This window comes from Podarcis erhardii (assembly GCF_964252035.2).
Source record: "Podarcis erhardii genome assembly, chromosome: 11".
Taxonomy (NCBI): Eukaryota; Metazoa; Chordata; class Lepidosauria; order Squamata; family Lacertidae; genus Podarcis; species Podarcis erhardii.
In genome coordinates, this window is record NC_138501.1 from 30,598,472 (window position 1) to 30,625,897 (window position 27,426).

A 27,426-nucleotide genomic window follows, 5' to 3' on the forward strand; every position below is an offset into this window, starting at 1 on the left:
TCAAGGAAGTAGGATTTATAGATAGGGTGATTTACAGAGAAATAAGTAAGTAATCAGTACTGCCTTCTTGTAGTTTATACTTCAAGTATAAAAATACCAGGGACGCGGGTGGTGCTGTGGGTTAAACCACAGAGCCTAGGACTTGCTGATCCGAAGGTCGGCAGTTCAAATCCCCGCGACAGGGTGAGCTTTCGTTGCTCGGTCCCTGCTCCTGTCAACCTAGCAGTTCAAAAGCATGTCAAAGTGCAAGTAGATAAATAGGTACCGCTCCGGTGGGAAGGTAAACGGCGTTTCTGTGCGCTGCTCTGGTTCGCCAGAAGCAGCTTAGTCATGTTGGCCACATGACCCAGAAGATGTACGTCGGCTCCCTCAACCAATAAAGCGAGATGAGTGCCGAAACCCCAGAGTCGGTCATGACTGGACCTAATGGTCAGGGGTCCCTTTACCATTTACCTAAAAAAATACTGTGTTATCAGATTTGCTAATGTTAATGTAGAAACTGCAGCAGCTTAAGTTTCTGTATTTACCAATAGAATAATGGAAGGAAGCTATTCCTTGCTTAGTTACATATTGTAGAAACAAGAATGCTGTTGAAAAGTTGCTGCACTGCTAAACAGGAGTTTTAAAGTTCAAATATGCTGCTTGGATAGACAAGGGTGATGCCTTCTATCTTTTCTGCAGAATTTTCATATGGCACTAGGATAGTTAACAAAACAAGGAGTTCCTGTAATGTGTTTCCTGTTATGAACTGGTTTTTTGGAAATGCTCTGGTCATTTGATAGTGCTTGCACAGCTACTTTCATTTCCATGTTAGCATTAGAAGTTGTTTTACTTAGTTGATGAAGAGAATAGTCAGATTTAGTACAAACATTTATTTGTTTTACTTTGTAGCCTTGGACTTAAAGAATTGCTATTGGATTCTTGTTCATTAACACTAACAGTTTGTACAGGGTTCTTTATGAACTTAAGGTCATGTACTACACATGCTTCCCAAAGGGCATATGAGGAACATTGGGCTGTACGCCTTCACAGAAGGCAAATAGCTCCATGTTTGCAGCATCCTGCCTTGCATTGCGTTTTCGGAATTTGTTGTGTGATAAAGTGTTGAATCAGGAACACAAGTATTATTGGGTGACATATCATTTAGCACCTTAACAGAGTAATTTGGCTTAGAATGGAAAGAGCAAACAAAAATATCAAGCTGAATTCTTTTTCTCAGTTTTCATTATGAGATTACTTTGTGGCAATTCTAACTGATTCATTGTACTCTAGATATATTACAAATGCTTTCTTAACAGATTTTCATTTTTAAATGTTAGTTAAAAGCCATAGTCAGAAACAAACTATGGTTTAATATGGATGAGCAGCATGCTTTTGTACACAGCTCAAAGTTCTCTCTGTGCTCTTCCTGTACGCCTGCTTATGCACCACCAGGAAGTAAACTGGAGTCATGATGTCTAAACCTGGGCTTTGGTTTGTTTCTCTCCAAACTACAAGTGATAACCAAAGTTTGTTTTGTTTACTGTTCATGGTTGATTTGGGGGGGAAACAAACCACAAGCCTTAGTTCGGATGTCACAACAAGCCACAAACAGGCTTGTTTCCTGGTGGTGTATCAATAGAAGGAGTGAGGAAGGAGCAGAGCAGCAATTTTTCAGCAGCACACATAGGCATGTTGCACGTTCGCATTATATCATTGTTAGCTTTTGACAATGGTTTGATGTGGTGGTTTAATGCCATCAGTCACTATTGTCAGAAGGAACATTTATCTAATTTGGAGCAGGGAAGAACAACACCATGGCCCTCTTGTTACTCTTGGTGTACCATGTTGAACAAGACAGTAATTGCTTACTTCTCAATATAGCTAAAAAGGAAACAGCCCTTCTTGAAGCATTTTCGAATGGGACAAACCTCTGTTGGAAGTAATAAGTATGCAAAATATTAAAACTGGAGCAATTAATTTTTTGCGCTTCATCTTTTAGTGTAAGAGAAGGCTAGTAGAAGGTGTGGACTACACAAGAGTGATGTAATCCCCATATGAGGGTGCTGTTTGTGGTCCCTACTATTGTTGCTCCACATTTCTAAATAAACCACATTATATTAATAGTCCTACTGTGATTTACTTCCAGATACTTTGTTTCACAGAGTTTGCTTCTAGTGCTTGTGCAACTGGTTGTGGAGTGGCGCTAATGAGTGAACTTCTTCTGTTGTTAATTCTATTATTCATAATTTCAGCTAAACCATTTAAATTTTTTTTAATCATAGGGGGAAAGGAACAATGGCTTTGATGTTCTCTATCATAATATGAAACATGGACATGTATCTACAAAAGAACTAGCAGATTTCATAAGAGAAAGGTATGTGTGTTTATTAGCTACTTATTCTGGCATACTTACATAAACCACTGAAGACATCTTTCTGAATACTAGTCAACTACTATATTACAGTTTAATGGTTTTACGTCATAGTTCTATGCATGTATACTTAGACATAAGCCCCACTGAATTTAGTGAGGCTTAATTTCCAGGTCTGTGTGCATTGGACTGCGGCCCTAATAAATCAAGATAGCTTGGGGAACCTCCAGTCTGTGCGCCATTATTGCCTCCGCCACCCAGAGAGCTCCTGAACCTGAGAATTACTCACATGCAAAGTCTTAATTCTGCCAGGATTCTTTCTCAGTGTACTGACACTCATTCAGCCTACATTGGTTCAGAACAGTCATGGTCTCTTTTGATTCAGATTTAGCAAAGAAATAGACCTGGCTGGTGGTAGCATACTGAGGACATCAGAACTCAATCTCTTAGTCACTTGTTTCCAAAACATGCGCTACTGGTTGCTAAACTGGTTTATGCTTGCTGTTGGAAATGCAAGGAGGCCCTTCAAAACAAGAAAGAATGGGAGATGGTTTGGTACTCTTTATTTAGTCTGATTGACAGCATTCTGTAAATCTTAAAATGCATTCAAATTTGTTAATGAAATACAGAGCTGTAGTTTTTATAAAGAATTTTGTCACTGGGTTATGACCATTTAGAATGGTGAAACTCCATAGAGTGGATAATAGTCTCCCTGTTGTAAGGATCTTATAGAAATGTTTTTAATATAAAGTAGATGCTTTAATTTGTTTATGTTTTGATACCTATGTTTTGTATCAGATTTAATTTATTAATATTAAAGAAAAAAGAACACTGAAAGTTTTGTCTTTCTGAGAACACTACATAATCAAAATTTTCTCTTCTAGAATTATGCATGTCTATTTTTTGATCCAAGAAATTAGGCATTTTCACTAGGAAATGCAAATTCTGCATTCTAGTCATGAAAATTAGTGCTCATATCAGTGAGTTAATACAAATGTTCCTTCCCTTCAACAGAGGGAGAACCTTGGATCCCACCTAAGTTGATTTTGCAGCAATACATTGTCCTTACATAGCTTATTTTTCACATGCTATTTGGGTTTACAGCAAGTGTAATTATAGACTAGTGTGCAAAGTGGGAAAATGAGCTATTTGGAGAACATCTGTTTGTAGTTTAAAATATGAATTTGATACAATCAATTCAAAAATTAAACAGAATTCGGTATAGAGCAGTATTATAAAAAAGGGAAACAATGTATTTCTGTGGTCAAAGTTAAATGTTGTAGAGAGATATCTATAGAAGTATGAACCAGTTTCCAGTAAGCAGACAGAGGAATTTAAAAAGCAGAAGCTTGAAGTGTACTAAGGGGCTTGAGTATATTAATGGAACGTGGGGGGAAATCCTTCTAATAAATAAAGCTGCAAAGTTTCAAATAGGATTAGCTGTGCATCGTTCATACCCTTGATCCTCTGTCCCATAATTTAGTTCATTGTCATCCGTTTCTTTAAAATATTCTAATTTGTAACTCTTAAGAGTACGAAATCTCTTTCCATGGTTACTTAAAGACTTGTACTGTTGCAAGCCCTTTGGTCTTGTGTTAGAATGTTTTTATTTATTTATTATTTAAAATCATTTATAAACTTCTTCAGATTAAAAAAGAAATCTTAGGCAGAGAATATTATCTGGTGTTGTGTGTTTGCCTTTGGCTGCTAACACAAAACTTGATGTAAACTGTAATTTGAGTCCCAAGCTTTGCTCTCATTAGTACAGTTAAAGATATATTACAGCCATATCACTTTACCCCTCATGTGGAAGAGATGTGGTGGCACTGTGGTCTAAAAACCACTGAGCCTCTTGGGCTTGCTGATCACAATGTTGGCAGTTTGAATCTGCGCAATGGGGTAAGCTCCCGTTGCTCTGTCCCGGCTCCTGCCAACCTAGCAGTTCAAAAGCATACCAGCACAAGTAGATAAATAGGTACCACTGCAGCAGGAAGGTAAATGGCATTTCTGTGTGCTCTGGCTTCCATCACAGTGCCCTGTTGCATCTGAAGCGGTTTAGTCATGCTGGTCACATGACCTGCTGTCTGCAGACATACGCCGGTTCCCTCAGCCTGAAAGCGGAGATGAGCTCCCCATAGTCGAATTCAGCTGGACTTAACTGTCCAGTGGTCCTTCACCTTTACCCCCTCATATAAGACACTTTCTGCTGTGTTCTGAAATTGTCCAAAAAAAAACCTTTTTATTGCCACTGTAGGACACTTTTTAGACCTTCAAATACATTAAGTAGAATCTAGTGCAGGGGTCAGCAACCTTTTTCAGCCGTGGGCCTGTCCACTGTCCCTCAGACCTTGTGGGGGGCCGGACTATATTGTGGGGGGGAATACAGTGGTGCCTCGCAAGACGAAATTAATTCGTTCCGCGAGTTGCTTCGTCTTGCGGTTTTTTCATCTTGCAAAGCACGGCTATTAGCGGCTTAGTGGCTATTAGCGGTTTCGTCTTGCGAAGCAAGACCGTAGGGAAATTCGTCTTGCGAAGCACCTCGAAAAACGGAAAACCCTTTCGTCTAGCGAGTTTTTCGTCTTGCGAGGCATTCGTCTTGCGGGGCACCACTGTATGAATGCATTCCTATGCCCCACAAATGACCCAGAGATGCATTTTAAATAAAAGCACACATTCTACTCATGTAAAAACATCAGGCAGGCCCCACAAATATCCCAGAGATTCATTTTAAATAAAAGGACACATTCCACTCATGTAAAAACACACTGATTCCCAGACTGTCCGTGGGCCAGATTGAGAAGGCTACTGGGCGGTATCCGGCCCACGGTCCTTAGGTTGCCTACCCCTGTTATAGTGCTTTAAAAGTAATCCTTCAAACAAACTTCTCCAATATTTGGAATAAAGTTGCATTGAAACATCAGTGTAACTGCCTTGACCTAGGGATCTAACGTTAGAGGAATTAATCATGCAACAAATCCAAATTAGTTACCTTCTCAAGGAATGTATCTGCTAGGTATATCTGGGATTAGATTGTATAGAGAGGCAATTTTGTGCAGCAGTCAATATCAGTTTGCAAAGGAGTTTACAAAGGCTTAATAAGAAAGCACATAATATTGTTAGACACCACCAGGGGCGCCGACTTATAAAAAATATTGGGGGGGCGGGGGCCCATACCGACTTATAAAAAATATTGGGGGGGCCCAAGACCTCCAAACCGCTGCTGCTGGGGGAACGAAAGGGGCGAGCCCCGGGCTGCCCCGACCTTAAGTGAACCTGTGAAGGCCCGCCCTTTGCGGCAGCCGATTGGCTGCCGCCGTGGGCAGTGAATATTAATGAGCTAGGGGGAATCCCCGCTTCTCGCGGGGCTGACGCCAGCCCCGCGAGATTGTTGATGGGTCGAGAGCCCGCAACCCCACCCCCTCTCTAGATCGGGAGTGGCTTTGTTTTAACTCATTACTGATTGTATTTTAAAAGGTAACTATCGTCAAACAAGGAAAATAAAAAATACCAACATAATTTTGTGATTTTACAAAGCATAATATAACTAATAATTTTCTTAAATTATTGGGGGGGGCAGAGCCCCCCCAAACGAATTTTTTGGGGGGCTCGGGCCCCCTCAGGCCCCATGGAGTCGGCGCCTATGGACACCACCCATATCTTCATGAGTAGTGTGAAATTTCAGGGGTTGCAGGCACACTTTACCCAAGGTCTGTGTTTCCTTTTGGACAATGTGGCACAGTAGAGGCTATGGTGTCTTGATGATATACGGTTTGTTTACACATACAGTGGTATCTCGGTTTAAGAACAGCCCTGTTTATGAACGATTAGGTTTACAAACTCTGCAAAACCTGAAGTAGTGTCCCGGTTTGCAAACTTTACCTCGGTCTAGGAACGGAAGCCGAATGGTGGAAGGGGACCAGTAGCGGGAGGCCTCATTAAGGAAAGCATGCCTCGATTTAAGGATGGTTTCGGTTTAAGAACGGACTTTCAGAACGGATTAAGTTCGTAAACCAAGGTACCACTGTATATACAACCTGAATTTAGATCAGGCCATCCAACTTTTCATACCAAGTGGGCCTCAAGAGAACTGTGACATAGAACCCATGGGCTGCACACCACCTTGTCACACACACACATGGGGGGGGGTTGACGACCCCCCAGCCCTCATGCTGCCTTCCTAAAGCTGGCTAAGGAAGGCACCAGGCTTTGCAAAGGAGATTTAAGGTTATGGCAGGACCTAATGCCCTCCCACCTCCTTCCCAAAGCTGGGAAAGCCCTAACTAGGCTTTGGAAAGGGGATAGAAGGACTCTAGCACCCTGTCAGAGCCCTCACACTTTCTTCCCAAAGCCCAGCACTTCACTTACCTGGCTTTGGGAAGTGAGCTTGAGGATTGTGAAGGGTAGGGGCATCCAATGTTGCTGATGGCCACGTGTTGGACCACCCTGGTCAATATAGAGGGGTTCAAACCATTATACTCAAAGAGGGTCTCTTGCTTCTCCCATCAGCACAGCAGCATTTGGGTCCAAAACACAGAAACCAGCCATATTCTTTCTCTTGTCTGTCTGTCTGTCTGTCTGTCTGTCTGTCTGTCTCTCTCTCTCTCTCTCTCTCTCTCTCTCTCTCTCTCTGTAATTTCAGCCTACATGCTGTCCCTGGATCCCCTTCTTCTTCCTTGTTGCCTCTAACAGACTGAAAAGGATTTCCCTGAGCCTACATTATCCAAACTAAAAACCTAAACCCCTTTTATCTCTGCCCACTAACACACACTGGAGGAGGGGCTCCATTCCTCTTGATAGCAGGCATTGAAAATGTCCTGATGGCTCAGCTTTTGATGAGTCACAACCCCTCTTTGTCCCCCTAATGACCCACACTCAGCTATTCTTCTACCTACTGGTTTATGTGACTCTTAGAGAAAAAGCACACCTTAGCAGATTGAGTTAAAATACATGATTTTAGGCTAGCTTTAGACTAACTTAGGTAGCGGTTTATTAACAAACAGTGCATTTGTTCATGTGCTCTAAGATTTGTACGTATTTCGCTTTTGGACTGCTGATTGCTGATTGTCTTCTTCCGTTGATAGAGCTACAATAGAAGAGGCATATTCAAGATCAATGACAAAGCTAGCCAAATCAGCAAGCAATTATTCACAGCTTGGGTAAGTTATGATGATTGAAAACAAAATAATTTTGTGCAGTTTCTTGGAGGCTGTTGGAGGAGCTTTTCTGCCTTTCTCTGTATAATATAATATTAATACTTAATTATATTACAGAATTATCTGGAATGTGTGTGGATGTATACAACACTTAAAACTGAGCTCTGTATGTGTGTATATGGCTTTGAGAGCCAGTGTGGTGTAGTGGTTGAGAGCGGTAGTCTTGTAATCTGGGGAACCGGGTTCGCATCTCCGCTCCTCCACATGCAGCTGCTGGGTGACCTTGGGCCAGTCACACGTCCTTGAAGTCTCTCAGCCCCACTCACCTCACAAAGTGTTTGCTGTGGGGGAGAAAGGGAAAGGAGAATGTTAGCCGCTTTGAGACTCCTTAAAGGGAGTGAAAGGCGGGATATCAAATCCAAACTCTTCTTCTTCTTCTTTCTCTTGTGTGTGTTTTCTGAATAAAAACAAAAACCTTTGCATTTAAAGAATATGCAAAATGTTTGTGTATTTTGCATGAATTTGCTGAAGCATGATATACTCTATGTATGGTAGAACTTGGGTAGTTACGTGTTGAATATGGGAATGAAAAGAATCTGTCCTACCTTACAAGGCAGTAGCAATTATTATAAGATAAAGTATGTAAAGATATAAGATAAAGTATGTAACTATTAGCCAGGTAGCTGCCACATTCATTCAGTAGAAGGAAATATGTGGATGCAAACCTACTTCCTTTACTGAATTGAATTTGGGCAGCCCTTAGTAGCTTACAAGTTTAACCCATATGGGACTCTCTCTTTAGTGGAAATTTGACATTTAACTTCCTAGAGGAGTAATACTTTAATAAGTGCTCCATTTGAATGTTAAAAAACCTAAAACATTGATGAGTTCTTCATCTAAACATTTGTAAAAACAATTGAAAGTTATTCACTGTGGTTATTTTTTATTTATTTATTGCTTTCAAGCTATTTCAGCACTAAAACACTCATTTTCTCTCTCTTATTTGTAGGACATTTGCACCAGTCTGGGATGTTTTTAAATCTTCATCAGAAAAATTAGCAAGCTGTCACTTAGAACTTGTTCGGAAGTTGCAAGAACTAATAAAAGAAGTGCAGAAGTATGGAGATGAACAACTAAAAGCTCATAAAAAGGTTGTGTGTAGTCATTTTAATGCATTTTACTAACTTCAGATGAAAATATTAAATTGTTAGTGTTTAACACACATGTCATATTTAACAGACTAAAGAAGAAGTTTCAGGAACTTTGGAAGCAATGCAAAATATTCAGAATATTACTCAGGCCCTTCAAAAAGCAAAAGAAAACTACAATTCAAAGTGTGTGGAACAGGAACGTTTGAAAAAGGAAGGTGCAACACAGAGAGAAATAGACAAGGTAATGTTTTAAAGGTTTAGCTGCCTTTCTTTATAGTTTAATAGTCTAACTGCACAAATAGAAAACACCCATACGGCATTGCTGCTTTTAGTGTTTTTCAGCATAAAAAATAAGGATAATCAAAGGATGTCTTCTGCGTAAAACAAACAATAGTATGTTATATAATAGTATAAAGTAAGGTTCTGTTTGCTTATTGAATTAGCTTGTGTCTGCACAGGTGCAAAATTTTGAGATTCACTGAGGCTGTAATCCTAACCACCTGATGTAGATGATGAGGGTGGGCCAGGATGCAGCATGGGCTCCTCTCTGCCAGCAGAGAGTAGTGTCACTGAGTTAACTTTGCTGTGACAAATGCCCAAACACTGCCTGAGTGGGCAAAGTCTCCCACCAGTGGTAGCCAAAAGCAAGCCCTCGGGAAACAGCGTGGGATCCATGCCACTGTAGATCCCTGAGGAGCTTGATCCTTTGGCTCCTTAACTTGCCAGCCCTACAACTGGCCCAGCAAAAATACAAAAAAGCTGCATCTTCCACCCTGACTGGCAGGAGCAGGCAACATTTTGGAGCAGTGGAACCATAACAGCATCCAGTCTTTGACCCGTGTTAGGATTGCCCTGCTCAGTTTTGTTCATGTGTTCAGTTATGTATAACCCCTGCTGAATTTACTGTGAGGAAAACACATTTTCCCCAAAGCACCTTCTATTAGGCTATGTAATATGTCTCAGATTACTAAAAAATAGTTACCATCCATCTAAATAGATGTCTTAACATGGTCAGCATGCAATAGACTCTGATGCCACAAGCAAGCATGATTACTTTCAGCTTGAAAAGTGTAGCGGCATTTGAATACATAATGTATTTGACTCCTCTGAACAATTCAGTTTTCCACCGTTGACGTGCAAAGGAGAAAATGATTGTGGTAAATTCAACTTTGGGTCTAGTTGGCATTTTTCTTTAAAACAAGCATAGTGCTACACTGATACTGTGCAGTGTAACTGAGCCAATAAACTTGATTTTAATGGAAAATCTAATATATGTAGTGAGATTCAGGAAAGATCAACACCATAGTTTTCACTACTTGTTTATATATAATTAAAGAAATATTTGAAAGGATTAGTAGAGAAAAGATAATAAAATAGAATCATAGGATTATAGAACTGTAGAATTGGAAACGGATCCCAAGGGTCATCTAGTCCAACCCCCTGCAGTGCAAGAATGTCAACTAGATCACACATGACAGATGGCTATCCAACCTCTGCTTAAAAACATCCAAGGAAGGAGAGTCCACCACCTCTCGTGGGAGTCTGTTCCATTGTTGAACAGCTCTTACTGTCAGAATGTTCTTCCTGCCATCTTGTTCTATGTTTTCCCCTTCGAGTTTCAACAAACTCAAAGTTTTTTTAAAATGTGTTAGAAATTACTAACAACTGTGTTTTAATATTGCAAGGTGATATAGCAACTTAATTTCATGTGGTATGTTGTTTGCATGAGCCCTCATGTGGTAAGAACTGGAAATTACTGTGAGGGAGCAAAACATGAAATTGTAAGTCAGCTAAATTGATTGTAAAAAGTATGCCTTGTTATTTCTTCCTTCCCTACAATCATTATTATTATTATTTTATTTTAGGCAGCAGTAAAATCCAAGAAGGCTACCGATACATATAAACTCTATGTTGAAAAATATGCTGCAGCAAAATCTGATTTTGAACAAAAAATGACAGAAACTGCACAGGTAAACCTTCTTTTCAGTATCTGCAAGGCAAACACTATAATTTGCACAGTCTCTGCTCTTCTCACTTACAATTTTCCAAGGAGTCTGGAAAAAGAGAATACAGTCAGCAAAATAAATAAAAGTGTTTCTAATCTGCACAGTTGGCTTTAAGTTCTGGGTTCAGAATTTGAACTTTTGTGTCAGGAAATACTTTTGGATAAGTTTTAAGTGCATGGGATAGAGAAACAACATTATACTCCCCCTGGCTAATTTCTTCTTACATAATGATTTGCTTCTTTCACCTGGATCAAATTTATTGTGGAATTTGTTGTGCTATTTGAATATTGCCATTTTAGTTTTGATATTAAACACTTAACTTTTGGTCCTAGAACTGTTGTTAATAAATAGAGAAATAACATAAACATGAAAAATATGTGAAGTATGCCTGCCATTTAAGGCAAGCTGAGAACTTCCTTGGCAAAGAATGTCATATTTGCAAAGCAAACAAACTGTACTGTGTTTGAGTTTGTGTATTTTAAGTTAGTTCTTTGTGTTGCACTAGAACAGAAGCTTCACATTGCATACTTGTTGGAAGATTCTTAATGCACATCTCTTTATTTTGATTAGATTTGGCATATCAATTTTTAAAAGTACAATGGCATTTATAGGATTGAACTGAATATCAATATAACTTGGTCCATTGGAGTTGTTGGTGACTGCAACAGAAGGGCAGAGTAAAAAAGTAAAACAAATAAACAAAAAAGATTGATATAATTTCCTTGATCAAATTAAGTTCAAAATTTTGAATATAAAATATATATGCCAGGATTTAAGTTAATAAAGCAGAAGTTTCAGCTGTAGTCAATGAAGGCTAAACCTCACACGGGCCTTTTTTTAGTCTCATATTTTTCAGTTTTTTAAGTGTGCTATCTAAACTCTTAAAACCCACAAAAATGGGTCTGTTTCAAACATGATTATATAGGGGGGGAAAGACTTTTTTCTACTCATCATATTAAGACTTTAACTTTCTGCAGTAGTAATGTTCATTTGGGACGCAGGTGACACTGTGGGTTAAACCATAGTGCCTAGGACTTGCCGATCAGAAGGTCGGCGGTTTGAATCCCCGCGACGGGGTGAGCTCCCGTTGCTTGGTCCCTGCTCCTGCCAACCTAGCAGTTCGAAAGCATGTCAAAGTGCAAGTAGATGAATAGGTACCGCTCTGGCAGGAAGTTAAACGGTGTTTCCGTGCGCTGCTCTGGTTCGCCAGAAGCGGCTTAGTCATGCTGGCCACATGACCCGGAAGCTGTACGCCGGCTCCATCAGTCAATAAAGCGAGATGAGCGCAGCAACCCCAGAGTCGGTCATGACTGGACCTAATGGTCAGGGGTCCCTTTACCTTTACCTTTAGACTCTACCTTTACCTTTAGACTCTACCAATCATGTGACAAAGTAAGGCCCTATCCACAGTAACTGAAAATTCACTTATACATAGTACAGCTTCTTCTGTTTTTCAAAATTCCACTGGACGCTTATTTCGCCGTTTGAATCCCTGACATGTCCAGGAAATTCCAGATGTATGGCAACCCTACCTAAAGTCTATACATCTCAGCCACATGTTCATTTACTGAAATGTTACATGTGGCTGAGATGTATAGACTTTAGGTAGGGTTGCCATACGTCTGGAATTTCCTGGACATGTCAGGGATTCAAACGGCGAAATAAGCGTCCAGTGGAATTTTGAAAAACAGAAGAAGCTGTACTATGTATAAGTGAATTTTCAGTTACTGTGGATAGGGCCTTACTTTGTCACATGATTGGTAGAGTCTTTGCAATATTAAGCAGCTGAAGGATGAGTTAGAACCAAGACTAGATACAGCTTAACTGATGAATGTCTTCCATAATCCCAAATGTGAAAGCAAGCTAATTATGGGAGCTCAGTGGACAGTTCAGTATATCAATATTTGAAATCCAGTTTTGACTTAAGCTGTTTTAACTCTTAAATAAGCCCTAAACACAACACTTATTTGTTCTGCAGAAATTTCAAGACATTGAAGAAATGCATCTGTTCCATATGAAAGAGATTATAGAATGTTTTTCAAATACAGTCAAAGAAGTTCACTTACAAATTGGCGAGGTGAGTTTTTTATAGTAGGTCTTATTATTCAGGCTATAAATTAAGATGTATTTCATCTTCACTGAAGTTTGTAGGTATCCAAATTTAGCAGGAGTTGTATTTAATCTGCTGCTGTAGGTGTGGAGGAAGATATGGGTGTGTGATAAACTTTCAATCAAATTTTATAGATTGTTCCTCCAGTACCTGTATCGAGATGTAAAAATAATTTTGGTGATTATGTATTTCTAGGATATGAAGAAATAAAAAGCATATTTGGGCCCATAGAGCTTAAGTCTGTGGGAACGCCCCACCATCAGACCCTCACTTTTCATACTTACGGTTGTAAAGAGAGAAAAGACAGCTTTACAAAAGTCTAGTTGTGAGGAGCTTCACTTGAGATGATGGAGGTTAACCTCAATGCAGCAGTGGTCTTTGTCTTGAGACCTCTGGTATTGGGAAGCATTGGAAACTACAATCTGCTATAGTTCCCATGTTTCCCAGTATCTTTAGATGCCTCAGAACTGGATATCTTCTGCTGCTTTGATGTTCCTTAAAACATTCACCCTTCCTCAGTGCAAGGGTTAGATTGGGGAAAGGGTGGGCTGGTAGTGGGGAGGGCTTGCGGAGTGGCACTGAGTCAAAACAGTTTCTAAATGGATCCAAATTTTAGTGTGGTTTGAGTATAACTTATAATTGGCCCAGACAGGGAACTCATATATTCACAACTCTGAACACCCCGATCCAGAAATCTGGTGGTAGCATGAGAAAACAAATGTATGTGACTAAGGTTGTTGATCTTTGTCACTTGGGACAGGGGCACTTCAGTCAATGAATGTAGTGCCCTCCAGATGTTGTTTGAGGACAACTCCTGTCTTTCTTCAGCATTGGTGATGTTGATAGACACTGATGGGAGTTACAGTTCAACAACCTCTGAAGGGCACCACAATGGCAAGCTCCATTCTGGTGTATCTGGCATGGGGCATAATTATTTTGCTGTTACCAAACAAATTTACTTGGAAGTTGGTCCCCTTGACTTTTATTTACTATAAAAAGGATGCTCCCTGAATCTAAATGAAGAAAACTCTTCACTAGGCACAAAGTGGAAAATATATCTCTATTGGCATTTAGCATAAATGAATCTTGTCTCATAGCTCATTTCCAGGAGTAAAACTTTGACTGCTGAATTTCCATACTGAATGCTTTTATCGTCATCTTGACTGTTTGAATTCTAAAACTTTAATTTTTTTCTTCATGTAATTCAAGAGATCAGTTTGCCCATCTAGGATCTAAAAACAACCTACCATAACAGTTTATATCTATTGTACCTTGTGTTCTAGTATTTTTATAGTTGTGCAGTATTCATTATACTATTAGAATGTTGATATAGCATTTTTGCATATGGTTAAAAAGTAACGCTAAGCAAAACTTATTTTTTATTCCCCAAATCATTAGTTTGAGCTATAAATACAAATATTTGAGATCAAAGGGATGGTGTTTATGATTTTGAAATTGTTTCTTTACACTTTTTTTGTTTTGGCCAAATTCTTATTAGGATTTAACTTAGATGGAGACATGGGTATGGTTTAATTTATATCATTGCATGTTTATATCAATTATAAACAGATATATCATGCTTATACTAAAAATGAAAGTGCCCTTGAGGGAGACAGAATGTATTTCTATCATTCAGATATTCTGAGTAATCCTAATATGTTTGGAAATGAAAGAGAACCTCAGTATGCCATTTGCAGACAGATTTGGACCAAAAAAACTTTTTTTAAGAAACTAAGTTGTTCATATAAGACACACATTTCAGGATCTCAGAGGGGCGTAGTAGTCCTAGCTTATTATATTAACAGTACAGTGTCTAAAATCCAAAGAGTGGCCAAGACATAGTCAAAAATATTGTGCTAGCTCTGTGATAATATTTACTTCAAACAACTGACACCCCACCATCATATTACAAATTGCTTTTGAAACTAAAAGCAGTTTGCCACTCACCATAGGGAATGTTTGAGGAAAACAACCCTAAGGCTTACAGAACTAGTTTCATGGTTTTTTGAGTCCCAGCCTGACACCTTTTACTTATAAGAGCAAGATGGGAAGTGTAATAATTGAGCAATCCGTTAGTGTGCAAATTGCTGAAGCCACAAAGTTATATTTACTAGTGTTCTTTTTCTCAAAGGTACATGAAGAACTTATAAATAACATGGCAAACACAACAGTTGAAAGTTTGATACAAAAATTTGCTGAGTCGAAAGGCACAGGCAAAGAGCGACCTGGTAAGAGATACAAAATAATTGATTTTTTATTTTTTTAAATAAAAGATTGCTTGATATTATCTTCCAGTGTTCAATGCACGCACGCACGCACACGCACACACACACACCTCCATCTATGCTCCTCTTGAATAATTGATACTATGCATGTAGAACTGTAATTTACTGGCAGTAATTAATGCAGATATTTAGTTCACTATCATGATTCTTTTCTTCTTTGGATAATGCCAGTTCAAAGAAAAAAAATGCTGGGGGTGGGACAACTGTGAAAAGGTGAATTCCATGCTGGGTATCATTAGGAAAGGAATTGAAAATAAAACAGCCAACATGATAATGCCATAGAAATCTAGGGTGCAAAAATACTTTGATTACAGTGTATAGTTCTGGTCACCGCACTTCAAAATGGATATTGTGGAGCTGGAAAAGGTTAACCAAAATTATCAAGGGGATAGAGCAACTCCCCTATAAAGCAAGGTTATAGTTTTGGGTGCTTTTTGGTTTAGAGATAGAGTAAGTGGAGACATCATAAAGGTATATATGGTGTAGGGAAAGTGTTCAGGGATTACCCCCCCCCCCCATAAACCTAGAACTTGTGGACATCCAGTAACTGAATGTTAGAACAGGACTGACAAAAGAAAGTACTTCTTCAGTTGGTGCATAGTTAAACTCTGGCACCTGCTCCCACAATAAGTAATAATGGTCATCAACTTGGATGGCTTTAAGGATGTCTAAGAGGATTAGACAAATTCATCCAGGATGAGGTTATTAATTGCTGCAAGTCATGGTGGCTAATATAACACTGAATACCAGTCGCTGAAAATGGAAGAAGGGAAGAATTCTGTTTTGCTCAAGTCCTGCTTGCAGGCTTCCTATGGGCATCTGGTTGGCCATTGGCCTCATTCAGCCGTCTCTTCTTACATTCTTACAATACAAAAATAGTTTTGAAATCTTTTATTTCCAGTCAAACAAAGGTTAAATTCCTTCCATGTGACATTCAAACAGATTAAATTATTGATTCTCCAATCATATTCTTTCCTGTCTTCAGCTGTATTTTTTATTGCCTAATTGTGTTATGCTTAAAATAGTCCATAAAAATTAATAGCTGTGTTCTGCAAACAGCTGCCAAGTTTACCATAATTGTTCTGAACTTGTTGCACAATATTTTTAAACCTTGTCACATTTGTTTCTAGGCTAGCATTCTGATGTTCTGCAGATCGGTTACATGTTTCCAAGGCATTAATTTCCATGACTAATGTGCATATATTACTTAGCATTATCTTATTTGATGTAGTATTGGAAAATCCCAGTAGAGACAAGACTTCAAGGGCTGCAGTTTTGTACCCATGTACCTTGGGAGTGAGGCTTACTTCTGAATAAACGTGTATAGGATTGTAAATCAGCTTCCAGCTGTCCTCATTCTAAAAATAGAAACCTTTTTTATTTTTATTTTTTCCGGGATCATTAAATGCACATAAAATACAAAAGAGGAAATGTTGTAGAAATGGCTGATTTCAACTACCCTGATGTAGACTGACTACATATATGTTCCAAAGAGGTAAAATTCTAGATACCCCAAATTACTGTATCTTAAAGTGGTTGGTCATGGAACTGACCAGAGGGACAGTGACCTTGGACTTAATCTTTAGTAGTATCCATGACCAGGCATCAGATATGTGTTGTTAAGTCAGTTGGGAGCAGTGACCACAGTGCTATTAAATATACATGTAAATGGCTGATTGCTAAGAAAATTCAACACGGTCACGTTTGATTTCAAAACAAGAAACTTGTCCAAAATGAAGGGATTTGTAAAAAGGAATTTGAAAGGCAAAGTCAAAAAGGTAAAATCATTCAGATGCTTGAGAGTTGTTTAAAAGCACCATGTTAGAAGTCCAACAGGAGTGTATGCTGCAGATCAGGAAAGTTAGGAGGGCCAAGAGAATGTTAGCTAACCCTCATTTTAATTGCACATCATTGTATTCAAAGCAGAACACAATACCTGTAAACACCATACATAAGTGCATGCACACAGCAAAGTTGATGTTGAATTGCAATAAGATGCAAAAAAAAGTTCAGCTTTGACAACTTAATTAGAGCTTAAATGAATGCAAAACAAATACATTACAATTGATTTTTACAACCCCTGTAGAAATTCCAACCAGGAATTTACAGACCACATTGGCAGCTGTACCAGACCCAATTAGTTCTCCCTTACTTTAAGGGTAATACTTGAATACACTTTGCCTTCTCAGCTTCCATATTTTGCTTGAACATAGATATGCCCACAGTGTATATTAAAGGACAGAAACGGTATAGCCTCTAGGTTTCTGTTTTTTATAGATGAATTTCTTGTGCAACTTTCTGCAGTGCTGCTTCAGTTTTTAAAAATAAGTATTGCTTTTTTATTTTGGCAGACTGAAGTTACAATAGGGCATTATTTGACTGAGCAGATGAGTAGTGTAAATAGGAAAAAGGAGAGAATCTCAGGTTGATAGAGTTGGAGGAAATCAGTTTTACTATTTCTTTTTTAATTCACTGGCAGTGTGCATGACGCAGTAGTTAAAAGTTGTGATCTAGTAGTATACATAAATGATTTACAAAACCCATGGCCTGCCCCAGCTAATATTCAAGGAGGTAAAACCTGTTATGGTTCCTCACCTGTACAAAACTCTTAAAGGTACAAGAACCCTGAACTCGTCTGCATTTGCTCTTATGCATGTATGTAAAACACATTCTAAAGTGCTGGGAAGGTTAGACTGTTCTGGTAGTTGAACTGGTTAACACTTCTTCTGATAAAGTGTGGAAGAGATAAAAAATGGGTATACAAGACTACAGTCATACCTCGGGTTACAGACACTTCAGGTTGCGTGTGTTCAGGTTGCGCACCATGCTGAACCCAGAAGTACCGTATGTTCCAGCATACAAGATGACTTTTTAACCCAGGAAAACCACCCCAAAAGTTGGGGGCCATCTTATACGTTGGGTATATGTGGAGCCACCTGTTGGGAAGGAGGAGAGGGAGCCGGTGAGCAGAGGTTCTCCTTCTGCCGTCGCTCCTCCTCTCTCCCCACGGAAGGGGACGCAGCCTCCTGTGATGCAGTGCGTGGCCCCACCTCTTCCGTACCGGCACAGCGCGTGTTCGTTGGCCGCTGCTCTCTCCTCACCACGGGAAGTCCTTCCAAGTGTGGTGCTCACCCGCATGCCTGCTGCTGCCGTCATGGGAGCCGGATCCGGCCTCCGTTGTGGCCGCACAGGGCTTTGCTCAGCTCACGGATGCCATGAAGAGGCTGCTGCAGCGAGGTGGTGCGTGGCTTCGGCCAGGGCTCCAAAGAGCTGGGCATCCCCACAGGTGAGGGCTGCGGAGGCCAAACTCTAATAATTTAACAGCAAAAGTTGGGGGTCATCTTATACGCCCAGTCGCCTAATACGCCAGAACATACGGTACCAGAACAGGTTACTTCTGAGTTTCGGCGCTTGTGCAGAAGCGCTAAATTGTGCTTTGTGCATGCGCAGAAGTGTGATCTGTGCATGCACAGACGCAGCACTGCAGGTTTCGAACGCTGCAGCTTGCGAACGTGCCTCCCGCACAGATCACGTTTGCAGCCCAAACATCCACTGTACTAAGATACAGCTTGGACTTCAACAGGATGAACCCTTAGATTGTTTGCTTGGAGGAATAGAAAGTAGAAAACATACACAAGATTTGTATATTTTGAGTCTTAATCTTCTGGGTAACAATGGCATAATGTTGTATACTAAAACATCCAGTACATTTGTGGGTTTTAAAAGACATGCATTACAGTTAAGGCCCAAGTTATACAGAACCATTATTTTCATTCTGCATTGTGTGAGTGGACTTCTATTCATTCCACTGGCTTTTAACTTCCTCTTGCCCTCCCTTCATTTTAAAAAACCTGCTCCAGAGGGTCCTCCAATGTTAAAGCAGATTTTGAGGGTGTGCAAGGGACTGCAAAGAGTAATGTGAATTCCCATTGTGTGAATGGAATTACATTACATATGCATATGGACAACTTTGGATACAACCCATAATATTCAAAATTATCCTGAACCTCATTGTTTCATTTTCTTGTTCATATATTGTTAGAATAACAAGATCTAATGCATCTTGTTTTCTTCGCTGATCACAGACAAGACAGAGCTCCAGCACTAGTTCTTTATTTCATGGGGAAATTGATCTGGATCCACTCTGGTTAAAGTTAGTTGTGTGATGAAAGTCAGTAATTGGATTTACATTAGTCATGATTGAACTGTTCTGTTGCAATGTGATTGGGTCATGACTAGCTGAGTTGTAATCTAGGTATAATCATAGTGGTGTATGGTCAAATAATCTGATACATGGTCTTCCCCTTTAACATAGCATCTTGGTGAATTTTTGTTAGGACATTAATTAATAAGCATAAAACTAACCTTTCACAGCAGGTTAAAATCCTACAAAGATATGTCAATGTCTGACCTGTCATACTTTGTAGCTTACAAAAATGTTTTGAGATTTATCTTATTGTGTTTCCTTTTGTTTTTGGTTTCTTAATTTTCATTTTAGTACCATGAATTAATGTCATGGATATTGTTTGAGTGTGCTGATTGCATTGTGATCACTGACTCTCTGTAACCCAGGGAATATAACTTGGCATTGTGTTAAATTATTAAAATTCATTGTCACTGGACTTGTCTTGATAGAACCTTTCAGGTGTAAAGAATATGAAATGGAATTTTGTGAATTTGACATGTATTTACCTTCAGTGACACAGGTACTGCTGGCCTATTGTTGTTCTAAAGGGGAAACAACTTAGTAATTGAACTGCTTTGATTCTTTAGTATCTCTGCAGTTAAGGCCAGTTGCCAATCATAGTAAATATTTGTAAACAATATGTATTGCATTTCTTTTGACATGCTAGATTTTTTGATTAACATCTTTAGTGACTTTGTTTTGTTGTAATGATGTGGAAGAGATAAAAATGCATCTTGTCTTTCCAAGTCTAAATATAGCCACAGAGTTATCTAGAGAGTGGTTTGGTTTTTATTTATCAGTCAGAAAAAGCTACTGTTGGAGAATATTATTGACTGACAGTTTATATATCTCTCATTTTCAATTTGAAAATTTGTTGGTGCTAAATATGAAATGGCATCAGATGTTAGCAAGGAAAAGATTGCTTGTGTGTTTGTACATACAAAATTGACCTTTGTGATCCAGCTTAACATCTAAGTACTAAGAGCAACCATTTGTTTTGACAGCAGAATTAATTGAGGCTAAAACAGTCGAAATTCCACTTGTATCAAGCTGTTCATTAGGAATTGCTCTCTGGCTTTAGTGCTGTCAGAAAAATAACCTGTTCTGCTATGATTAAATAGCAGAATGATGGTCGGTCCACTGCATTTGAGAAAGAGGTTGAATAAACTTTCTACTGCGGAAACAATTCAGAAGTGACACGCTGCAAGGGGGGTCAGAATGTGCATTGATATCCAGCTGAGCTGTCAACTGGCACTGAGCCAGACACGCAAAGCTTTGCCATTTTGAAGCAGCATGTGAGGCATATGCAGTTTTTTTAAAAATTGTCCTCCTTTCATGCATGATTTAATGCCAGAGGGGAAAAACCCTTTTGTTTTCATCTAAAACCAAGCATATTGTCTGCAGTTATATTTGCAACTACAAGTAGCTTTTTAAGCTTATGTCACTTTTATATAGAGGCTACTTTTTATTATTCAATGTAACATTTTAACAATATGTAAAAACCAGTTTGTTGAAGTATTAGTTGGATAGCATTCCTTTATGCTCCACAAAATATGTTCCTAAGATACTCTCTTTTTTGTTTTAATTTCCATTGTAAAGCTACTAAAATATTTTGGGAATGCATGTGTACTGTTTATCTCTTATAAAGCAAGAATTTTCAACACACATCCTTTTTTCCTCTTTTCCTATTTAAATAGCCAGCATACAGTATTTTCCACTTCATTCATTTTTTTTTCCTTTTTTTAAAAGTTCCTTCAGACCCATGAGTGTGTAGCTGCTGTCTTCATCAAGCTTGGCTTATCCATTTCTGCAGAATACACACTAGTTGACCGATCATGACACTTTTCTCTAACTGGTTGACAAAGCATTTAACTGTTTTCAAGGCCATTAGTGCCACTTCACAGATTAATTAGGTGGCAGGTGACACTGTGACATGACTGGGGTCTTTTTGTTTTTTGTTTTACTGTCTCATTAATCTCTCTTGAGAGATGAAGTGCATCACTGGTAACTATTTGTCTAGCATGCAAAAGATCAAAATAGAATTGGATGTAATACTATATTTACTACTATTACTTCATCAATGTAGTTTCCAGTTCAGCTGAATTTGTCAAAGTGGTGTCAGCTATGTTTGTTTATCCTTCTTAAATAATTGTGTTAACAGCACAATCATCAGACTCCTGATACTATATGCCTTATATGGTAATGGAAGATATGATTTGCATTTATATGTATATTTCTTATACTGCGGATCAGTATAACTAAATCAGTGGCAGGAAGCCTCTTTTAGGCTGCTGTTGTGGACTGGCTGGATTCAGAGGAGTGGGTGGGGGCACCAGTTGGAGAACCCCCAAGGAAGTAAGGCTTAGAGCAGCCTTTCTCAACCTGTGGGTCCCCAGATGTTGTTGGACCACAACTCCCATCACCCCTAGCTAGCAAGGCCAGAGTTCAGGGATGATGGGAGTTGTAGTCCAACAACATCTGGGGACCCACTGGTTGAGAACCGCTGGCTTAGAGCCAGGGGATTGGTGGTGGGATGACAGTGAGTGGTCAGAGGGAGAAGAGGGAGCAGACTGCGAGGAGGAGGTGTCAGGTGCTGAAGAGGAAACAGGGTTTAGTGAGCAGGAAGACGCCCAGCTCCAACTGTCCATTCCATCTGTAGCTATGGTGGACTAATGCTTGGAGGCAGTGATGAATTAGATGAGGGTTAATAAGCTATTATTTAATCCCAGTAAGATGGAGGTACTATGGATAAGCAGTTATGAAGTCTAGGAATTGAGGAGGTGGAGTATTTAGGATAGGGTAGCAGCCACCCACCCCCAGTGTAGCAGGTACATACGGTAGCTTGTATGTATGTGAGCCATAGCTATCATTAGAGGCACAGGTGACCTCTGTAGCAAAGGACTGCATACAGTATACAGTGAACGCTTGGGTTGTGAACGTGATCCATGCAGGAAGCACGTTCACAACCCGCAGCGCTGCGTCTGTGCACATGCGGGTTGTGATTCGGCGTTCCAGTATTTCCGGGTTCAGCGTGGTGCACAACCCGAAATCGCGCAACCCGAAGCGTCTGTAACCCGAGGTATGACTGTATCCAGCTCTAGTTCATTCAACAGCTACAACCTTTCCTGGACCGAGATAGCTTGCTATCAGTAACCTATGTTGTAGTGACCTTGCAGTTGGATTATTGCTATGAGCTCTACATGAAACTGCCCTTGAAAATGGTCCAGAAATTGCAATTAATGCAGAATGCAGCTGCCAGGTTGTTAACTGCAATATCCAGATGGGATCACGTAACACCTATCCTAAAAGCTCTGCACTGGCTGCCTGAATGCTGCCAGGATCAATTCAGGGTGTTAGTGATGGTTTAAAAAGCCCTATGTGTCTTGGGGCCCAATTATCTGGAGGAGCGCTTCATCTAATACCAGCTAATTCATTTCTTGAGATTGGTGCGCTCTGAGTCTGTGTGTATACTCTTTTCCCAGTCTCTGCCAGGATTCAAGTGAGGCAATACACATAGAAGTGCTGCCTCTGTGGTTGGATTTTAATTCTGGAATGATGTATCCTTAGTTGTAATATATTTGTACTTTAATTGATCTCCTACATTTTTTAGTGTATATATGTTATTAGTGCTGTTTTTTTTATTCTGTTCATACGTTTGTACATCACTGTGAGTTGTTTCCGAGGGTGGCGGTTTGTAAATAAATACATAATTTATTGATTAAGTTTACTTTGTGTGTGGATCTCAACTTAGAAATCATTTTGGTAGGGGTGTAAGTCTGTAGGTACTTGTGCTTTAAAAGCTGTCCCATTAAAGGCTGGATAAGTGGTCTACAAGAACTCTATCTAAAAACTACCTGCAATCCTGTCTAACAAACAAACAAACAAACAAACAAACAGGTTCATGTGTGGTATATCTATATAATTCTGCCAAATGCAATATGTGTATAGTAAGACATTTTGTCTTATAATACTCATTGATAGGTTTTATGATCTTTCTGAATTCAAAATCTAGTGAAGTCCAGGAGCTGCTCATCGGTTAAAGCAGTTAAGAAAAAAATCAAGAGAAAGGTGTATACAACTGGGTTTTATTCCAGAGTAAAAATACATATGCTGCACATTGTATTCAGTAATATTTACATGCGTCTTAACATCTTTATGTTACAAAGAGGCATCATTTCAGTTCTTTCATAATCACTGTTCACACATTTATTTGAAAGAGAAGCAGCTAAAACTAACATGCATGCACAGTCCAGGCATTATGTGTAGCACAAACATTTTATATCCTGAAGGCATTTCCCCCCTTAAATCTCATTGAGATACCTATTGCATAGAAATACCGGTAGATTTGGTTGTCTTTTGAATGGCCTAAACTGTGTTATTTTATCCTTAAACTGTGGAGGGGTTACAAAATGTAACTTCCTGAGTTTAGATACAAAACTTTCTTATTTACAGTTACAGATAGGTAGCCGTGTTGGTCTGCCATGGTCAAAACAAAATAAAAAAATTCCTTCCAGTAGCACCTTAAAGACCAACTGAGTTAGTTCTAGGTATGAGCTTTCGTGTGCATGCACACTTCTTCAGATACCTGAAGGGTATCTGAAGAAGTGTGCATGCACACGAAAGCTCATACCTAGAACTAACTCAGTTGGTCTTTAAGGTGCTACTGGAAGGAATTTTTTTATTTTGTTTTTTCTTATTTACAGTTTGTAAAATTGCTCAACTGCACTTTAATTTTCAGAATAGTCTAAAATGTTTCTGTTAGATTTACAAAAAAAATCTATATAGTCTCTACTTGTGCAGTAACAAGTAGCCTCTTTTTGTAGTTAAAACACTGTCCTAGTTCTTGGTATGAAAAAAAGAATGCCACTTAAAATCAAATTATCAAAAAACAATTTTTGGAATGCACTTCATAATAAACCTTGACCATTTGGTCTGATGGCTGGGACCGAGGGGAGTTAAAGTCCAGCAGCTACAGATTCAAGAAGATGAAATCACATTAGGGGTTTGACTGGTCTCAGTAGGCAGCCAAAATTTGTGCTTCTCATTAATCCTATTCTTAGGAGAAAATAGATTCTCATTCATCAACGTGAAAAAGCCTCTGTCATGTGAAAAGCAGTGATCATTGTCACTGTTTTTTCACTGTTGCCAAAGCTTAGTGCAGTCTTAGGGATGAGACTCTGCCCTTCTCCAGCCTTGGGAGAAGGGTGGGGGTTCTTTCCAACCTTAGGCTAAAGGCTCCTCCAGACTGGTGGTGTTTTTGCAGATGTCTTCTGCAACATATAATTGAAACAATAACAGTGCATCAGTGCTGTATGATTTTTTAAATTGCATTTTTATTAGGTTTTTTCTTCTAATGTATATATTTTATTATATTACCGTCTGACCCCCCCACCCCCCAAGAACCTTTAAAATTGCCAAGAAACAGCAATTGAAATGAACTGTGCTATATGCTGCATATTTTTAAATTGCATTTCAATTGCCTCTTTTATTTCTCATACATTATTATTTTAGTCCATGGACTTGTTTGGAACCCACTGATCAAACAAATTGATTTAGTAAATACTGCCGCCCTAGTCTTGATGCATAATGTTTCTCCATAAATTAAAACAAGAAACAGCATTAGAATAACATTGATTTTCCATCATTTAAAGGACTTATTGAATTTGAAGAGTGTAATACAGCCAGTGCAGTTGAAGGTGAGTTTTTCTTGTATTGTTTATCATTCAAAATGTACGTCTTACATCATTTCTAGTGAACATTGGGGAAAGGGTTATATTTTTTATAAGGCTTAAAAGTAAGAAGTGAAGTCGTTTGCTCTAATTAAGATGAAATGAAGTTAATATATTTCTGATATAACAGGAAATGATCAGCAGCCTTATGTTTTGTCTCAATTAAGAGTCAGAACTTGCTCAGTGTGGTCCCATCACAGATGCTAGAGAGAAGTTGGCTAACTTTCAGTATCCTATTAGTGAGGGAGTGGCAAATTTCACTCACATGCATGCATGTGAGTGAAATTCATATACATGTGAGTGACATTCATATATATGTCGTCATATGTGAATGTCCCTGTATCTAATGTCCCATTTCCAAGTATCCCATAGATCTTCTGTTCAATACTTTGGTGCTGCTTATTGGTGCCCAAACCAATTATTAGCACCTTAGTGGAAACTAAGCCAGGGTGTCTTGGATGCTTTCTGTTGATCTAATGGCAGAGCTAAAGATTGGGGTTGATGTTTTGAAGTAGTTCCATTCTTTTTGTGAGAAAAGTCTGAAAAGATGGCTTCACACAATGGAATTTGTCCTCTAGGATGCACTGGGTTTCATTTTTGTCCTCCCTACTTTGGAAACCTCTATAAAACAAAGGGGAGAAAACGTATGACATATTGGAATAATATACCAATAACATTTAAGCTGGTTCTGATGAAAAGGGATAGTACTAAGTTCTGGAAGCATTGAACAGATACTTTGAGTGATAAACTACTTGAGGATGACAAGACTAAAACTCAATCCAGGCAGGACAAGATGTGGGTATTGGTAGTTCTCTTATGTGCAACATAAAATGATACATAATATCTTCGTGTTATTTACCGCAATAGTGTATCTCATTCTGGATATGCCTGAGTCAAGTATCATTTTCTGTACATAAGGGTACAAGGATTACTCTGCATACAGATCATTTCCATATTTACAAACTCGAGCTATTTGCTGGAGATTCATATACCTATTCTGTTAACTAATATTTAATCTTAATTTCCATCTAACAACACATTGTCTGCTTTGCAGGGATAAAGCCTAGAAAAAGAAAGCATTTTGGGTTACCAATTAGTAGAAAGGGAAAAGATGCAGAATCTGTGTAAGTATGTTTCAAACTTGTTAGTAAATCGTTTAATGTTTGTTTTTTTTAAAAAAAATAGAAGCATAAATATTTCTATCTTTTTAAATTTTATTATTAATGCTGTAAGAGATAATGCTCCAATAAATTCCTATATAGCCCCCCCCCCAAAAAAAAACCTTCCCCAATTTTTAAGTGTGGGGGTCACAGTTTGGGAATCTTTATGGATTCTAGGTAGCAACTGTGGCTAAGAGTGCTTTTCCCTAAGTCAGGTTAGGGCACAAGCTGCATCAAATTTTTGGAGGATCATGGCTATTTCTTAGGGTTGGATTACTATCACCCATTACTGTAGCACCCTGAATTATCATCAGCAAGACTTCTGACTGGAGCCAGGATTTTGAGGATGTGACTCCTTTGTTATGGTAGTTTCACAGGCTGTGCATCTCACCATTTTCTGAGGTGTGATCAATGGCAGCTCCTGTCAAGACCTTTGCCCTTGTGTCTACTTCCCCCAGGAAATCCTCCTGGCCACTTCACTAATTTTCCATAGGCAGCTAAATACATTGTTATTCTAGCATCCCAGAATTTATGTGTAGTTATATATGTGTGCTTTTATTAATGTTAGCTGCTGCTGTTGTTATTTTTGTTGCCTTGGGCATTTTTTTTACCTGAAAAGTGATATATGGAAATGGAAAAGTGATATATGAATCCTGAAAAATTAAATAACTGTCTATAGCCTGATTTTAGAGGTGTTCTAAAGCAGCTATGTATCTGGTGAGATGTTAACTAGAAAACCAAAAGAGATTTTGGTAAATAAAAGCCATAGCTATTATAACAATTCACTATTTTTTTAAAACAGGGAATGTCCAGATGCTGATTCAGTTGTAAGTATTCTTATATTGATTAAAGTTATTCAAGAAATTTGTTGTTGTTGTTAATTGAATTTATATACTGCCCTATACCCAAGGGTCTTGGCGGTTCACAATCTCTTTAGTTTTAAACAAGTTATGTATAGTGTGTTCCTTTCATCATTTGTATTTCTAGTTCCTCTTGGCCATATTATCAGTGTTTAATTTGAGATGACAGAAAGGTGGAACTCCCTGTGGCTGAAATGAAAGAATGGATTTCCAGAATAATCTGAAATTTTTCCTGTAGAAACGGCAGCTATCAACCCATGTATTAGGCCTCCAATATTCTAGAAAATTCATGGGTTTGGTTTCTTTTGTTTAAACAATTTTGTGAAATGAGAATGTCTCATAATAAAAAGCACAAAATAAACAGATATAAAATGTATATCTGTCAAATAAACTTTTTCTCTTGTAAACCCACTCTGAAGTTGCTTTTTTCTGA

General features: G+C 38.8%; 1 protein-coding gene across 1 annotated transcript in view; it reads left to right on the forward strand.

The window, feature by feature from the left end:
• Positions 1-27,426, forward strand: part of FCHO2 (FCH and mu domain containing endocytic adaptor 2) — a 70,734-nt gene that overhangs the window by 16,119 nt on the left and 27,189 nt on the right. Inside the window, exons 2-11 of the mRNA XM_081881192.1 lie at positions 2,265-2,356; positions 7,435-7,509; positions 8,516-8,657; positions 8,746-8,898; positions 10,523-10,627; positions 12,642-12,740; positions 14,905-15,001; positions 24,896-24,940; positions 26,028-26,097; positions 26,936-26,960. Coding sequence (XP_081737318.1) covers positions 2,265-2,356; positions 7,435-7,509; positions 8,516-8,657; positions 8,746-8,898; positions 10,523-10,627; positions 12,642-12,740; positions 14,905-15,001; positions 24,896-24,940; positions 26,028-26,097; positions 26,936-26,960 — 903 coding nt within the window. The remainder of the gene's footprint in view (positions 1-2,264; positions 2,357-7,434; positions 7,510-8,515; positions 8,658-8,745; positions 8,899-10,522; positions 10,628-12,641; positions 12,741-14,904; positions 15,002-24,895; positions 24,941-26,027; positions 26,098-26,935; positions 26,961-27,426) is intronic.